The sequence below is a fragment of the Beta vulgaris genome, chromosome 4, assembly GCF_026745355.1.
Source record: "Beta vulgaris subsp. vulgaris cultivar EL10 chromosome 4, EL10.2, whole genome shotgun sequence".
In the NCBI taxonomy this organism is placed as follows: domain Eukaryota; kingdom Viridiplantae; phylum Streptophyta; class Magnoliopsida; order Caryophyllales; family Amaranthaceae; genus Beta; species Beta vulgaris.
This window is the reverse complement of record NC_079205.1, coordinates 65924258-65941309: the sequence shown is the minus strand read 5'-3', so window position 1 is coordinate 65941309 and position 17052 is coordinate 65924258. Positions and strand designations below refer to the sequence as shown.

General features: G+C 39.6%; 2 protein-coding genes across 3 annotated transcripts; one reads left to right on the top strand and one right to left on the bottom strand.

The window, feature by feature from the left end:
- Positions 1-488: 488 nt before the first annotated feature.
- On the top strand, positions 489-7750 carry LOC104889864 (DNA-directed RNA polymerases II, IV and V subunit 8B). 2 transcript variants are annotated; one of them, XM_010675196.4, is made up of 5 exons: positions 489-812; positions 974-1062; positions 1711-1868; positions 7172-7266; positions 7444-7750. In XM_010675196.4, exons 2-5 carry the CDS (start codon positions 987-989, stop codon positions 7556-7558), a joined length of 444 nt encoding a protein of 147 aa, XP_010673498.1. In that variant the 5' UTR covers positions 489-812; positions 974-986; the 3' UTR covers positions 7559-7750. The 2 variants fall into 2 exon arrangements, with proteins under 2 accessions (XP_010673498.1, XP_010673497.1); XM_010675195.4 differs by having other exon boundaries at positions 971-1062.
- Positions 7751-8157: 407 nt separating this feature from the next.
- Positions 8158-9890, bottom strand: LOC104889865 (probable polyamine transporter At3g13620). The gene has a single exon (XM_010675197.3). It carries the CDS (start codon positions 9768-9770, stop codon positions 8370-8372), a length of 1401 nt encoding a protein of 466 aa, XP_010673499.2. The 5' UTR covers positions 9771-9890; the 3' UTR covers positions 8158-8369.
- Between the last annotated feature and the right edge of the window lie 7162 nt (positions 9891-17052).

The window sequence follows — 17052 nt, the reverse complement described above, 5'->3', positions numbered from 1 at the left end:
AACATCTTGTATGCCAACTTTAGGTTCCATAAATACATAAGAAAATACGGTGAAAATTGGGTTTTATAAGTAATTCAAACGTCAATCAAGGACCATTAGGTCTAATAGTATGGCTTGCTATTTTCCTAAGATTCAAATCTTGGTGGAAGAAAAAATTTCAATATTAGGAAGGGGGAACGATTGGGGCTTGTTGAGCCTCTGGGTGAATGACCTTATACGAGAGGCTGAGGACGGCGTGAGATAATTTATTCTTACCACGAAAAACTGGGAGAACATATCGAACATTAAACGCTATTAAAGATGGCAATGAGTCCACAACCCGACCCATTTTTGCGGTTCTAGATCCTCTTTTTTGGCCCCAATGGTTCCGAACGGATATAGCCTGACAACTCATGGGTCCCGCTTAGGCCCTGGTCCAATGATCTCTGATCTCAAACCTAGACCTAGACCCTTCCCAATTCCGACCCGCATACCTGTTTATATATATTTTTAAAATAAAAATAAATTACAATTTTCAATAAAATTGTAAAAAAAAGCCTACATTTCTATAATCCTATCTCCTACAGTCCTATTTCCCCTCAAAAAAAAAAAAAAAAAAAACTCCTATAGTCCTATTGTCGTTTTCACTTCTTACATAATTACACAACATCCCCTCAAAAAAAAAAAAAAAAGTTACACAACATCACTTATTCACTGCCGCTGCGCACTACATTTCTCCGGCGCTACACTAAACGTCTAAACGCGAATACGCGATTCTCTCCAATTTTCGGAATCTCATAATCTGCAAAAACCCTAAAACCTTCATAGACGAGGTTTTTCCCTTTCATTTTACTGTTTTGTTTATTCTCCAATCCAATTCAATTAGGGCTATTCTACAATTACGACGCTCTTTTGAGTAACTATTTTTTATGCACAAATTTTAGAAAGAAAAATTCTCTGATATTCATTTTGTTTATTGATTCTTATTAAGAAGACAAATTACTGCAATGGCGCCACCACTTCTCTTCGAGGATATCTTCAATATTATCAGAGTTGATCCTGATGGCAAGAAATTCGACAAAGGTACCTTCTTTCCTGTGTTCTTCAATTCGCAGAAATACACTACTATTTCTATGTTCTTTTCCATTAATTGAATATACTACTTCCTCCGTTCTATAATATAAGTCCTGATTATCTTATTTGAATAAAAAGATTCGTTTTTAATGGGAAATACTACATTGTTTTTTTCTTTTTAACAAAAAATAAAAACTGAACATTAATTTTGCTTGGTTTAATGTGTAGAGGAGTTTAATGGAGTAAAATATTTCATTTTGTCATTAATAATGGTGCATTAGATGCTGAAATAATGGAGACATTTGAGAATTAAGTTATTTTCACTGAGGGTATTTTGGGTATAATTATTGACTGAAAATAGAAATAGGACTTATATTTTGGGACAATTTTGGGACAATTTTGGGACAAAGGAAACAAGACTTATATTATGGGACGGAGCGAGTAGTAAGCATCTTTACTGAATACCTAGTAAAATAGATTGAACTCAACTACTTTTTAGATAACTTATTTATACTTCAATCTTCCCTAATTTTTGTGCCTATAGAATCCAATTGGGCTAGTATGTTCCTTTGGTGTGCTTCTAGAATTCCAGCGTTAGCGCCATTAAGAATTAGATTTTGGTTCTGCTTATAGCTGTAATTTTGTTGTTGCATACAGTTTCTCGGTTTGAAGCACAGAGTGACAAGTTTGATGCGTTCATACTGCTTGATGTGAATATAGACGTGTATCGTATCAACAAAGACAAGAGATACACTATTGGACTTGCAACTACACTAGATTTGGATGGGACTCCTGATACAGGTTACTATAACCAGGTAAAGCGTAATTTTAGCTTTACTCGTCGTCCTACTTTTCTTGTGAACTTCGGTAATACTTCATGTCTCTTCATTGCCTTTTTAATGAGTGTGATAGTGTATGTATCATTGAAGAAGAGATATTTTTAGTCAGAGGGATTTTTGAATCTCAAAATTAGAATTAGAGGGAGTGGACAAGCATTACAGCACACATATTTTGCTCATAAACCAGTCATTTATTAAATAGGGTTGGTCTCAACATTTATCTTCTGAATGTATTTGACAAATAAGGTGTAACTTTCTAGTATTGTAGTTCAGACTTCAATGTATTTGAGAAAATAGATCGTTGCTTGGCTTTCCTATGAATCATAAGAGGATACGTTTTGTGGAATATTTTGTATTTACTTTTGTGTTCTTGTTGCTAAGAGTCTGCAAGAGTTAATTTAGTTGATATTATTTTCTTCGGTTTTTTCACCAAGTACCCCCGAGTTTTCAGAAAATTCACCTGGTACCCCCCAAGTTTTCAAAATACACGGGGTACCCCTAAGTTACAAACTAATACACTCAAATACCCTTAATGACTAACGCCGTTAACCGCCGTTAGTCTTAACCCTAATTAACCGTTAATTTAACCCTAAATCCTAAAATCTAACTCCTAATTAAACCCTAATAGCTTCTAACCCTAACCCTAACCCCCTTCCCCCACCCTCCCCCACCCATGGCAGCCCCCACCTCAGCGGGCCCCCTCCACCACCGCTGCCCCCTCCCAACCCTGTCGCCACCCCTCCCCTCCCCAACCCGTCGAATTTCGCACCCCACCCCACCCCACCCCACCCCGATGAATTCTGCAGCTCCTCCCCCCCCCCCCCACCCCTGAGAATTCCGCAGCCCCTCCCCACCCCCGACGAATTTCGCACCCCTCCCCCAACCCGACGAATTCCGCAACCCCTCCCCACCCCGACGAATTCCGCAGCCCCTCCCCACCCCGATGAATTCCGCAACCCCTCCCCCTACCCCGACGAATTCTGCAGCCCCTCCCCACCCCCGATGAATTCCGCAAACCCTCCCCCACCCCCGATGAATTTCGCACCCCTCTCCTAACCCCTGTCAAATCCCGCCTAATCAGCTCTCCAGTTCGAAGATGAAGGTTGTTGATTATGGGCTCGTGAACGCTTTGGTCTGTTGAATTTCGAGTTCGTGACGGAGGATGGGGGAGGGGAGGGGGAGGGTGAGATTTCGAGGGATCGGTGGTTGCGGGAGTGGGGAGGGAGGGTGGGGGTTGCGGTGGTTGTGGGGAGTGAGGGAGGGAGGGTGGGGGCGGTGGGGGTGGGGGGTTGCGGTGGGGGTTGTGGCTGCAGGGGTAGGGTGGGTGGAGGGGAGGGGGTTGTGGTTGGGTGGTAGTGGGGTTAGGTTAGGGTTTGAGGGTTAGGGTTAGGTTAATTAGGCTTAATTAGGGTTTAGTTAGGTTGATTAGGCCTAATTAGGGTTTAATGGGGTTAATGACTAACGGCAGTTAACGCCGTTAGTCATTAAGGTCATTTAAGGGTACCCCGTGTATTAGTTTGAAACTTAGGGGTACCCTGTGAATTTTGAAAACTTGGAGGGTACCAGGTGAATTTTTTAAAAACTCGGGGGTACTTGGTGAAAAAACCGTATTTTTTTGTTAGTCAAGCTGATAAGCTTCAAATCTTTTTTTTTGAAAACCAAGTTGTGGTCTTGTAGGATTCCCAATTTTTTGTCATGAGTTCCTTGGATGAGATTGGGATTCTTTTCTTCTGAGATATCAATGGGCTTAATGTGATAAAATGCACGAATGAGATGAGTAGTGACAATAGAGCTATTGCTTTTATGAAGATCTTGACTCTTGTCTTCCTGTGTGTGTAGCATAGACGCATAGTTAGATATATCTTGTGGATGCGAAGTATGTCTCCTTGGTAGAAGTGACTTTAATGTTGCTTTGTTTATGGGTCACTTCCTTCCCCCCAACTATTGATTTTGGAGTTCCTTGCTTTTGTGAAGATTTTAAGGTATAGATTTGTATCCTGTCACATCGCTTCCAGCATTAGGGTCATCATATGGTTCGAGGAGATATTTGCTTTCATAAAGATTCTTTAAGTTATATTTTACAGGTATAGGTTGGTTTCACTTTCCTATGACACTCATCGAGTACGAGGACTACCAAGTTAGATATTCAGGATTATCAAATTCGCCAACCTGCTAACGTATTACAATTTAGAGCGCGCATGCTATTTTTTGTTTGAGCTGTGTGTCAAATCCAGGATTGTTAAAAAACCCGACCCACTTGCCCGTTAACCGCCAACCCGCAACAAAAATACCATGGAAATTTCCACTTGTAATGGGCCGGGTGTTGGATATAATGCAAATGGGAGCTGTGGTATAGACTAGAAGGTCATGCTGTATCTAAGAGTTCAAATTTATGAAACTTTTCAGTTACAAAGTCTATTCCACTCTGTTTTAAATGTGCTCTAACACTTGCTTATTTTACTCCCCCAAATATATACCTGAGTACCCGGCCCGGAAAAGGGACAATAAGCGGGTCAGGTGACGTGCTGCTTGTTTTGGTTAAGCAGATACCAGGAATAAGTTTTTTTCTTGTGAGTTCACTTTCTTCTTGCGATTTAAAGGGTTCAGACTTCTTTTTTTCCTTCATATCATCGATTAGTTATTGATTATTGGTGATTGATGATCTATTTTAATAGAATAAGAATTTGAAACAATGGTATTGCCGTGTTCCTTATTTCAAACAATGGTTAATTAGCATGTTGTATTGTTCTTTTACATTCTTTTTCTTTATAGCTTAATATGAAGCTAATAACATGTACTAAAACAATCATCTGTATTATGTATGCTTGATTTTCAAATTTAGTTTTTCTATTCAGTTGTCAGCCACTGAAACTCTGAAAGTATAACTGAATCACTGTACAACACAATATATGCTAATTTTCAAATTAATTTTCTTTGGCATTTGGCAGGATGGTCACATTTAGCTTTTGTCTACACTTTGGCAGTTGGGTTAGCAATAGGTCTCAAAAGGATTCTAGTTCATGATTTTTTTTTTCCAAATTAAGCTTTGACATATCTTAACCGGGTACCCTATGACCCGACCTGGAAAAATTGGATACCCGGTTCGCGCTAGCCGATTTTTTCAGGTCAGGTCACGGGCCACTAATTTAAATACCCTAATGCTGGTACCCGCATATCCAGGTACCCAAAAAACCGGGTACCGGGTGATGAACACCCCTAGTCAAATTAAATGTTGAAATTATTCGTCTACTTGGTTAGCAAAGTGCAAAATTTGGTTTGATTTAGTTGTAGGAAAGGAGCCATAATTTAAAAGATGTTTTGATGTAGGGTTTAGTGATGGAATAAAACTTTACATCTTATAACTGAATATGTGATTTCCGTCCTTAAGTCTAGGAGGGTTGGATGAATTAGGTCATAGGGTTGCCAACCACTGGTTGTTGCTACCTCACCTGGCAATGGCTTGTTGCATGTTCAGTCTCATGTTGGGTCCTGGCTGGCTGTTTATTTATTCTTCCTCTCTCTTTAGGAATGGGCCAGGAATGAAGTCCTGAGAATTCACCCCTCCCTCTGTTTTCAACTTTTACTCATTTTCTAGAATATTTTCCCTTTGCATCCTTTAGTGCTGCTCTATTTGAAGAAAAGTTGAAAATTTAAGCTTCAAAGCTTTTCTACTTTTGAAGAATAATAAGGCTCTCAATGCATACAGGAAAATGAAGCTTACTAGATTCTAGTTGAAGTGGTTTTTTCTTTTGCATATTAGGGCAGTTATATTTTATTAATTTAAGCAACGAACTAGCTATATATGATATTCCTGCATACTGCATTCCTCGTAAAAAGTGAACTTGCTACCTATGCTATGCTTTTTCATTTTTTGTAATGCGAATCAAGTAACCTTGGTCTTATTTTGCAATGAAGTGAGGTCTACTTAGTTTCTTTTCATAGCTTGTGATCCTTGTGCCATACTTAATGAATATAAAGATCTCTTTGTTCGGGTGATTGAGTGTGAACTTTTTGGTGTTGAAGTTGACGTTGAGTATAATTGAGTTTGAGGTATTAAATTTAAGATAAGGGAGGGAATTGAGATTGATTGATAAGTTTCGGGATCTTTTCTTTTTTCATTGAAGATATGAACTGAGAAACTTTTCATGAGTGATAGTGTTGACAGTGATGGTGTGGTGGCCTGGTGGTAGGGGAGGTGCTTTTTTTTTTTTTTTATTAGGGCTTCCCTTAGAAGAGTGGTGGGTGAGGTGCTTGTAGACAGTGGCTGTGGCGGACAGTTGGTTATGGCTAATGCACGAGTGGTCAGGTTGGTTGTGAATTCTGACTACTATGGTCCTTTAGATGGCAATGAAATGATGTGGTTTCTTGTGAAAAGCAGCTAGGATTTGGAAAATCCTTATGCTGAGTCTCTTCGCACGCCGAGGGAGGTTTTGCACAAGATTTGATGAAGGTTCATGTGGTGGGTGAGAAGGTATTGATGGTGTGTTAGGACTTAGGAGTATGAGGTGGAATTTTTGTGAAGTTAAAGTTTTGCAATTTCAATGGCAAAATGATTGGTCAAACCCATTCAATGATTATGGTTTTTCCCTGAATCGAGAGTGAACGAAGACACGCAACTTCTGCTTTCATGGTAGACAGTTACGTTCTGAGCAGTGTGCAAAGCAGAGAAATTTGTCTGCAAAGAAGTGATTAATGTGGTTTAGGACCGAATAAAAGCTCCTTTTAATATCTATATTGATGTAAGTAAAATGTTGGATCCTGATTCCTCATGTTCCGATACCTTTGAAACGATTTGGTCCTCAGGAGGGCTTTGAGCTAGGGAGTAAAGTAGTAACTCCATGTATCATCCTAAATAAGAACACTAAGTAGAGGCCGAAAATGTATTCCGTGTTGGGGACTATGATGCTTGGCTTTTTCCTCTGCTGTAAGTCGACAAGACGAGACCAGGATTATCAATATTAGAAAGTTGAAGAATTTTTTTTCCAACTTTGATAAAAGAGAGCTATTCAGTTTGATGCGCAGTGGTATTAACTATCAAGTCTAGCATCCGAGCATAATGTTGCTATTTAGGACTAAGGTTATCAGCTTGAGGTTGCCCTAATCCTTAATTATCAATCCATGACTTTTTTTGCTGTAGGCTGGGAAATTGTTTACTATGTCATAAAACTCTTGATTTAAAATATGATTTCATCTGGTATGCTTGGAGATCTTGACTCCTCAACTGTCTTTATATTATATTATACTTGAAGATGCATCAACATCTTGTATCCTGATCTCAGACCTCACGGGAGACACTGGCAGACAGATATGAGTATGTCATGCATGGGAGAACATTTCGTATAGCTGATGTTGATTTCGAAGGACAAGAGAAGGGGTTGGTTCTTTTTCTCATGATCTTTTCTTTAATAAAAATTTTCTGTATTATCTTTTGAGACTCATTTTGGTAAATGAAAATTACACCATACCCAATTATTTATCCATATGAAGCCATATAACCCAGCTAATGTATCTATTGTAGCTTAAGATTGTGGTTTGTTTATTTTCTTTCCAGGGAGATCTATGTTTCATTTGGCGGACTCTTGATGATGCTGAGGGTGGACAAGAGTGTCAGTAAACACTTTGAACTGGATCAGAGAGTGTTCCTCCTAATGAAGAGAACTGAGTAGGCTTCTCAACTTTGGGAGCATAGAATCTGACTTATTAAGCTGTACAATCGTTTCTAAAAAAATGTATTGAGTGGTGGATTTGTGTTGAATCAATGTTTAGATATGGTTCCCAAAACCTGAATTCTGTTTCTGGATTGTGTTTGGAAGTTAGATGTGGTATATCAATGGATTCATCTACTATTTGGATGTCAATGTTTTTTCACTAAATTATCTATGCATTACCGAGCATTATTTGTTTCGCTAATGGCACATGAAGTATATATATTAGTGTTGTACTCCAAGTTCACAACATCAATGGTTGAGGAAGTTTGATGTAGAAGGTTAAGGATTTTACTTCCTACATTTGCAAATTTTGGTAGTATTCCCGGAAAGAAGGGAGTTTCAAAACGTAAAAAGAGTGTATTTAGTGCCAGATTTGTTTCTCTTCCCATGAAGCTTCTGAAGTTTGTATATGTTTTAAAATTGATCTATTGCTACAGTCTATTGAGCATGACGGACTGGAAGCCTTCGATTTCCTTTCGCGATGATTCCATCATCATGAATTTGTTGATGCACAATAAAAGAACTAATGCTAACTAACAGATGCACAAGGCTGCAAATTTTACAAACTCAAAAATTTATATGAAATTATCAAACATCGTTGCAACCAAAACTCATGTATATTGATGTCTGACTATTGTATTGTAGCTGGTAAAGTCTTGAAAAGTGATACTAAGACTGTGAACACAGATTTAACCCTGCTGCTTTTATGGCTACTCCTACCAAATCATTCTATGAAGGTTCGGCTTTCAACGGGAAATTGAGCTACAGCCTACCTTGTAACCAGATGATGGTCTTCCTCACTACTCCCTTCACTAGTAGTAAATGTACACCAATCTCTTGATTTGCAGAGTTTCATAAGAAAATACCACATTATTCCAAGTACAGTCAACAAAGCACTCACACAAAACACAGTGCTATTAGCAACCACCATAACATAGATTAGAAACCCAGATGGAATCAAGCACATGATCACCAACCCCAGCATCTCTAATGGAACTCGAAACGGCCTCTTGATAGCTGGCATCTTTCTCCTCAACCAAAGAAACGAGGCAAATTCTAGCAACATCCCCAAACTATAAAGGAAGTTAACAGAAGAAATTATGTCAGTAAAGTTTAGGTATGAGATAGCAAGCGCTATGATCATGGAGACCAAAATCCCCACCCAAGGAGTGTTAAACGCCTTGGATCGAGCCCCGAAAGACCTGGGAATAATCCCGAGATCAGCCATCCCAAGAAACTGGTAAGCACAACTGCTTAGTTGAGCTTCAAATAGACCTATAACCGAAAGAACAGCACCGAGTTCCATCCATATCTTGAGCCAATTCCCAGCAATGATCTCAGCAGCATTCGCGAAATAACCATCAACCCATTTCTCTTGATCAAGAGGAATTGATCCAGTGACAGCCAAAAGTGGCACTAAGTAACCAAAACAAGTGAGAATCCCAGCTGAAAATAAAGCTTTTGGAAAAGTCTTTTGAGGATTTTCCACTTCCCCTGCTAAAGTACTAGCATTATCCCAAAAATTCAAGTTCCAAAACAATGTATTAAAAAACAAACTCCAATCTTTTTTCACACCTTTTTCACCTAAACTCATCCATCTTGCAGGATCAATCTTAGGGACTGAAATTAAAGACATGACAATAAATGGGCATAATGAAACAACTCCCAAAATCACAGCAGTATACCCAACAATAGTCAACCCAGTATAATTCAGATATGATAACACAAAAGTAGACACTAAAACTGCTAAATAATGAGGAAATCCAGATGAAAGTACAGGAAATACCAATTTCAGATAATCAATACAAAGAACTGGGTAAGAAGCAAGATTAATGACACCACTAAGGAATTTCCAAAAGCCCATTAGAGAACCCCAGAAGGGCCCAAAAGCTTGATGGGCCCAGATAACAAAGCCCCCATTGCCGGGGAAAGTGGTGGCTAGTTCGGCTGTGACAAGGGCCTCAGGAATGCTCCATATAAATGGGAAGATGAGGAAGCCCAAGATGGCTAAAAGTGGGCCAGCTGATCTTACAGCAGGCTCTTCTCCATAGGGCCCACCAGCTACTTCAAAGTAGATGAGGAAGACTAATGGAAGGAGGGCTAGCTTTTGAGTTGACTTTGGTTGTTCTTTAATGGTAGTGCCAAGGTGCAGAGGTTCCTCATCTTCCATGGTGGGAAATGGGATGGGAATTAATATGAGATTGGAGAAGACAGAAGAGTTTACTAAGTTTAGGGAGGAGAGAGAAAGACTCCCATCATTCTGGATTCTTCATTTACAATTGTATATGACTCTTTCACGTATATCGATGTATGATTTATTTTTAAAGAAAATATACATCGAGATAAATCTAACAATATATATATAAATAAAAAAATTCTTTTTTTTGTTTTGTAGAGTTGTAAAAGTTATCTAACGTGTAGAGAGACTAGAGACTAGCACTTCTACCTTATATGACATCCAATGTTAAATTATTAAGTTATCTTTAACCACAAATTGCTTTAAACATGTGAGTTTGTCTACTTAACAATTGCCATTAATTTTCTCTCCATGAAGAAGGTAAGAGTTTCCTCCCATGTGCAACATTAATTTGGTGCTCAATACAATGTCAAAAAAAAAATCGCAACTCTTTGGAGAATTTGTCTTATAAACCTATTCATTAATTGATCTTGATGGTCTATTAACAATTATCACAAAATGACACAATTACTATCTCAACCAACTTTTAATAATGCTTGAAGTGTCCACAATAAAAATTTAAATTACCATCTAAGGAAAAACATAATATAATAAGAAGCCACCACAAATCAACCCTCTTGGTAAAAATAAACCCGGAAGCCATCGCTTTGCATTATGAAAAAAGAAAAACCTCACTTACAGAAGTACAGAAGTGAAAGTAAGAATATGTAAATCAATAAACATTAAAAAAAATCTAAAAATCTATTTAGCATGGAAACTCTCATGAAAATTATGTTTCCCATTTCCGAAACTCGAGAGAACAAAATTTATTCGAAAGATCAGCGAGTTTTCTACCTCAATGATCTTCAGTCAAAAAATGATATTTTCCCAACTAAAAATCTCTTAGCTAACTCTATAGTTTATGCCCTATCATATACATCTTTTGTCGTTAATAAACAAAACTACAATAGATTTTGATGCAACAATAGTTAATTAATCCTAAATTTTGGATTTCACGAGAAATGAACAAATGGGTGTTCGTCGACTTTTCGAGGCAACACAAATGTGTCAAGCACCCCCGCAATGTTACAAGTCACATAGGCTTTCCTAGGAATATTTCGGGAGAAAATAGGACCAGGCTCGGAGAAGTCCGAAAATGTCCCAAAAAAAGCCAAAATTGAAGGTTATAATACGCGCTTTCGTACTTTCCTGTGGCCCAAGATCCGGATGGAACGGGGTGCCTTTTATGGACATAGGATGCCATTGGAAAAGAATCAAGTGACTTGGAACAAATATATGGATGCATTTATGTTCACTTTTAGGAAATTCTGGATTTCACTAGAAATAAACAAATGCAGTGTTCAAAAGCTTTTTGAGACAGTGCAAATGGTGCGAAATACCCGCACAATATTACAAGTCACGTCGACTTTCCTAGTAACATTCTGGGAGAAAATATGACCAGGCCTGACAAAGTCCAAAAATGTCCCAAAAACAGCCAAAATTGAAGGTTATAATACACGCTCTCGGACTTTCTCGGGGCCCAAGTTATGAACACCACAGGATGCCTCCTAGGGTCATGGGAGGTCATTGGAAAGGAGTCATGTGGTTTGGATCAAATATATGGATGCCTATATGTTCATCTCGAGGCAATTTTTTAGGTTTCACGAGAAATGAACAAATGGGGTGTTTCGAAGCTTTTCGAGGCAAATCAAATGGTGTCAAGCACCCGCACGATGTTACAGGTCACGTTGGCCTTCCTAGTAACGTTTTGGGAGAAAATATGACCAGGCCCAAAAAAGTCCAAAAATGTCCCAAAAATAGCCAAAATTGAAGGTTATAATACACGCTTTTGGACATTCTCGAGGCCCGAGCTTAGAACGCTACAGGATGCCTCCTAGGTTCATGGGAGGTCATTGGAAAGGAGTCATGTGGTTTTGAACGAATATATGGATGCCTATATGTTCATTTCGAGGGAATTTTTTAGGTTTCACGAGAAATGAACAAATGGGGTGTTTCGAAGCTTTTCGAGGCAAAGCAAATGGTGCCAAGCACCCGCGCAACATTACAAGCCACGTCGGCCTTCCTAGTAATGTTCTGGGAGAAAATATGACCAGGCCCGAAAAAGTCTAAAAATGTCCCAAAAACAGCCAAAACTGAAGGTTATAATACACGTTTTCGGACTTTCTCGGGGCTTGAGCTCCGAACACCATAGGATGCCTCCTAGGGTCATGGGAGGTCATTGGAAAAGAGTCTTGTGGCTTGGAACGAATATATGGATGCCTATATGTTCGTTTCGAGACAATTTTAGGTTTCACGAGAAATGAACAAATGGGGTGTTTAAAAGCTTTTCGAGGCAAAGCAAATCGTGCCAAGCACCCGCGCAACGTTACAAGTCACGTCGGACTTCCTAGTAACGTTCTAGGAGAAAATATGACCAGACTCGAAAAAGTCCAAAAATGTCCCAAAAACAACGAAAATTGAAGGTTAATACACACTTTTGGAATTTTCGGGGTCCGAGCTCCGAACGCCATGGGGTGCCTCATAGGATCATGGGAGGTCATTTGAAAGGAGTCTTGTGAATTGGAACGAATATATAGATGCGTTTACGTTTATTTCGAAGCAATTTTAGGTTTTACGAGAAATGAACAAATGGGGTGTTTAAAAAATCTTTTCGATACAACGCGAATGGTGACAAGCACCGTGCAACGTTACAAGTCACGTAAGCTTTCCTAGTAACGTTACGGGAGAAAATATGATCAGGCCGAAAAAATCCAAACAGTGTCCCAAAAACAGCGAAAATTGAAGGTTTTAATACACACATTCGGACTTTTTCGGGGTCCGAGCTCCGAACGCCACAGGATACCTCCTAGGGTCATGGGAGGTCATTGGAAAGGAGTCATGTGCTTTGGAACGAATATATGGATGCTTATATGTTCATTTCGAAGCAATTTTTTAGGTTTCACGAGAAATGAACAAATAGGGTGTTTAGAAGCTTTTCTAGGCAAAGTAAATGGTGTCAAGCACCCGCGCAATATTACAATTCACGTCGGCCTTCCTAGTAACATTCTGGGATAAAATATGACCAGACCCGAAAAAGTCCAAAATGTCCCAAAAACAGCCAAAATTGAAGGTTATAATACACGCTTTCGGACTTTCTCGGGGCCCAAGTTATGAACACCACAACATGCCTCTTAGGGTCATGGGAGGTCATTGGAAAGGAGTCATGTGGTTTGGATCGAATATATGGATGCCTATATGTTCATTTCGAGGCAATTTTTTAGGTTTCACGAGAAACGAACAAATGTGGTGTTTAGAACGTTTTCGAGGCAAAGCAAATGGTGCCAAGCACCCGCGCAACGTTTACAGGTCACGTCGGCCTTCCTATTAACGTTTTGGGAGAAAATATGACCAGGCCCAAAAAAGTCCAAAAATGTTCCAAAAATAGCCAAAATTGAAGGTTATAATACACGCTTTCGGACATTCTCGGGGCCCGAGCTCCGAACGCTACATGATGCCTCCTAGGGTCATGGGAGGTCATTGGAAAGAAGTCATGTGGTTTGGAACGAATATATGGATGCCTATATGTTGATTTCGAGGCAATTTTTTAGGTTTCACGAGAAATGAACAAATGGGGTGTTTAGAAGCTTTTCGAGGCAAAGCAAATGGTGCCAAGCACCCGGACAACGTTACAAGTCACGTCGGCATTCCTAGTAACGTTCTGGGAGAAAATATGAACAGGCCCGAAAAAGTCCAAAAAGTTTCAAAAACTGCCAAAATTGAAGTTTATAATACACGCTTTCGGACTTTTTCTGGGCCCGAGTTTCGAACGCCACATGATGCCTCCTAGGGTCATGGGAGGTCATTGGAAAGCAGTCATGTGGTTTGGAAGGAATATAAGGATGCCTATATGTTCATTTCGAGTCAATTTTTTAGAATTCACGAGAAATGAACAAATGGGGCCGGTGGTGTTTAGAAGCTTTTCGAGGCAAAGCAAATGGTGCCAAGCACCTGCGCAATGTTACAAGTCACGTCGGACTTCCTAGTAACGTTCTAGGAGAAAATATGACCAGACCCGAAAAGTTCCAAAAATGTCCCAAAAACAACCAAAATTGAAGGTTATAATACAAGCTTTCGGACTTTTTCGGGGCCTGAGCTCCGAACGCCACAGGATGCCTCCTAGCGTCGTGGGAGGTCATTGGAAAGGAGTCATGTGGTTTGAAACGAATATATGGATGCCTATATATATGTTCATTTAGACACAATTTTTTAGGTATCACGAGAAATGAACAAATTGGGGTGTTTAGAAGCTTTTCGCGGCAAAGCAAATGTTGCCAAGCACCCGCGCAACGTTATATGTCACGTCGGCCTTACTGGTAACGGTTCCTGGAGAAAATATGACCATGCCCGAAAAAGTCCAAACATGTCTCAAAAACAGCCAAAATTTAAGGTTATAATACACGCTTTCGGATTTTCTCGAGGCTCGAACTCCGAACGTCATGCGATGCCTCATAGGATCATGAGAGGTCATTGGAAATGAGTCATGTGGCTTGGAACGAATATATAGATGCCTTTACGTTTATTTCAAGGGAATTTTAAGTTTCACGAGAAATGAACAAATGGGGTGTTTACAAGCTTTTCGAGGCAACGCAAATGGTGTCAAGCACCCGTGCAACATGACAAGTCACGTCGGCTTTCTGCGGACTGTTTTGGTAGAAATTATATGTCGAGGCCCGAAAAAGTCCAAAAATGTCTCAACAGCCAAAATTGAAGGTTATAATACACGCTTTCGAACTTTCTCGGGGCCCGAGTTCCGAACGCCACAAGATGGCTCCTAGGGTCATGGGACGTCATTTGGAAAGGAGTCATGTGGTTTGGAACGAATATATGGATGCCTATATGTTCATTTCGAGGCAATTTTTGAGGTTTCACGAGAAAGAATAAATGGGGTGTTTAAAAGCTTTTCGAGGCAAAGCAACTGGTGCCAAGCACCCGCGCAACGTTACAAGTCACGTCGGCCTTCCTAGTAACGTTCTGGGAGAAAATATAACCAGGCCTGAAAAAGTCTAAAAATGTCCCAAAAACAACCAAAATTGAAGGTTATAATACACGCTTTCGGACTTTTTCGGGGCCCGAGCTCCGAACGCCACAGGATGCCTCCTACCGTCATGGGAGGTCATTGGAAAGGAGTCATGTGGTTTGGAACGAATATATGGATGCCTATATGTTCATTTCGAGGGAATTTTTTAGTTTTCACGAGAAATGAACAAATGGGGGTGTTTAGAAGCTTTTCGAGGCAAATCAAATGGTGCCAAGCACCCGCGCAACGTTACAAGTCTCGTCGGCCTTCTTAGTAACGTTCTGGGAGAAAAATATGACAAGGCCCGAAAAAGTCCAAAAATGTCCCAAAAACAGCCAAAATTGAAGGTTATAGTACACGCTTTCGGACTTTTTCGGGGCCCGAGCTCCGAACGCCATAGGATGCCTCCTACCGTCATGGGAGGTTATTGGAAATGAGTCATGTTGTAACACCTCAGAATATGGGGTGTTACACCTGTGGTGTGGAACGAATATATGGATGCCTATATGTTCATTTTCGAGGCAATTTTTTAGGTTTCACGAGAAATGAACAAATGGGGGTGTTTAGAAGCTTTTCGAGGCAAATCAAATGGTGCCAAGCACCCGCGCAACGTTACGAGTCACGTCGGCCTTCCTAGTAACGTTCTGGGATAAAAATATGACTAGGCCCGAAAAAGTCCAAAAATGTCCCAAAAACAGCAACATTGAAGGTTATAATACACGCTTTCGAACTTTCTCAGGGCCCGAGCTCCGAACGCTGCAGGATGTCACCTAGGGTCATGGGAGGTCATTGGAAAGGAGTCATGTGGTTTGGAACGAATATATGGATGCCTATATGTTCATTTCGAGGCAATTTTTTATGTTTCACGAGAAATGAACAAATGGGGTGTTTAGAATCTTTTTTCGAGGCAAAGCAAATGGTGCCATGCACCCGCGCAACGTTACAAGTCACGTCGGACTTCCTAGTAACGTTCTGGGAGAAAATATGACCAGGCGCGAAAAAGTCCAAAAATGTCCCAAAAACTGCCTAAATTGAAGGTTATAATACACGCGTTTGGACTTTCTTGGGGCTCGAGCTTCAAACGCCACAGGATGCCTCCTAGGGTGATGTGAGGTCATTGGAAAGGAGTCATGTGACTTGAAACGAATATATAGATGTTTTTACGTTTATTTCGAGGCAATTTTAGGTTTCACGAGTGTTTACAAGCTTTTCGAGGCAACGCAAATGGTGCCAAGCACCCGCGCAACGTTACAAGTCACGTCGGCTTTTTGCGGACCGTTTTGGTAGAAAATATAACCAGACCCGAAAAAGTTCAAAAATGCCCCAAAAACAGCTAAAATTGAAGGTTATAAATACACGCTTTCGGACTTTCTCGGGGTCCGAGTTCCGAACGCCACATGATGCCTCGTAGGGTCATGGGAGGTCATTGGAATGGAGTCATGTGGCTTGGAACGAATATATGGATGCCTTTATATTCATTTCGAGGCAATTTTAGGTTTCACGAGAAATGAACAAATGGAGTGTTTAGAAGCTTTTCGAGAAATCATCCTTAAAAAATAAAAGCAATTTTATAAGACAAAGTGAGTAATTAATGATGGTTTTAATAAGATAAAGGTATACTAAAATTGAAATTGTTGCAATAGATGTGAAATTACCCAAAATAGTAATTATTGTAATATAAAAAGAACGGATGAAGTATATTGTAACCTCGTCTCATGTACAAATATATAATATGTAAACTTTTGTGTACTATAGGAGCTTTAGTGCTTTTCCATTTAATACTACCATACATTATCTGTTAAATGTATAAAATAAGTAAGATGTTGATGGAGACTATGGAATTAAAGAAAGAAAAGAGATAGAAACAAAAAAATTGTGACATATGTGCAGAACGAGTCGGCCTTATAAAGACCATCTAATTTTATTTTAAAATTAGGCTTTTTTTTAAGATGAAGGGGACTCACTTGAGAGAGGATATGGGAAATTACTCAAATGATGAATAGTTTAAGTTATGTCGATTAACAAAAATAAAATTAGCTTGCAACAAGATTTGAACCCATGACCTCTTGCTATTATAACATGACACAATTACCATCTCAAACTTTTAATCATGTTTTCAGTGTCCACATTATTATATTTGTATATTTTAAATGTTGAGTTTTCCTTAATATATTTTAGTGGGAACGGAAAAAATGCTTA

What these genes read in the sequence shown, in the direction of transcription:
- LOC104889864 (XM_010675196.4), top strand. Translation starts at nt 987, where the DNA reads ATGGCGCCACCACTTCTCTTCGAGGATATCTTCAATATTATCAGAGTT. An exon ending in TGGCAAGAAATTCGACAAAG is followed by an intron (nt 1,063 to 1,710) that starts GTACCTTCTTTC and finishes TGTTGCATACAG; the next exon opens with TTTCTCGGTTTGAAGCACAG. An exon ending in TTCGAAGGACAAGAGAAGGG is followed by an intron (nt 7,267 to 7,443) that starts GTTGGTTCTTTT and finishes TTTTCTTTCCAG; the next exon opens with GGAGATCTATGTTTCATTTG.
- LOC104889865 (XM_010675197.3), bottom strand. Translation starts at nt 9,770, where the DNA reads ATGGAAGATGAGGAACCTCTGCACCTTGGCACTACCATTAAAGAACAA.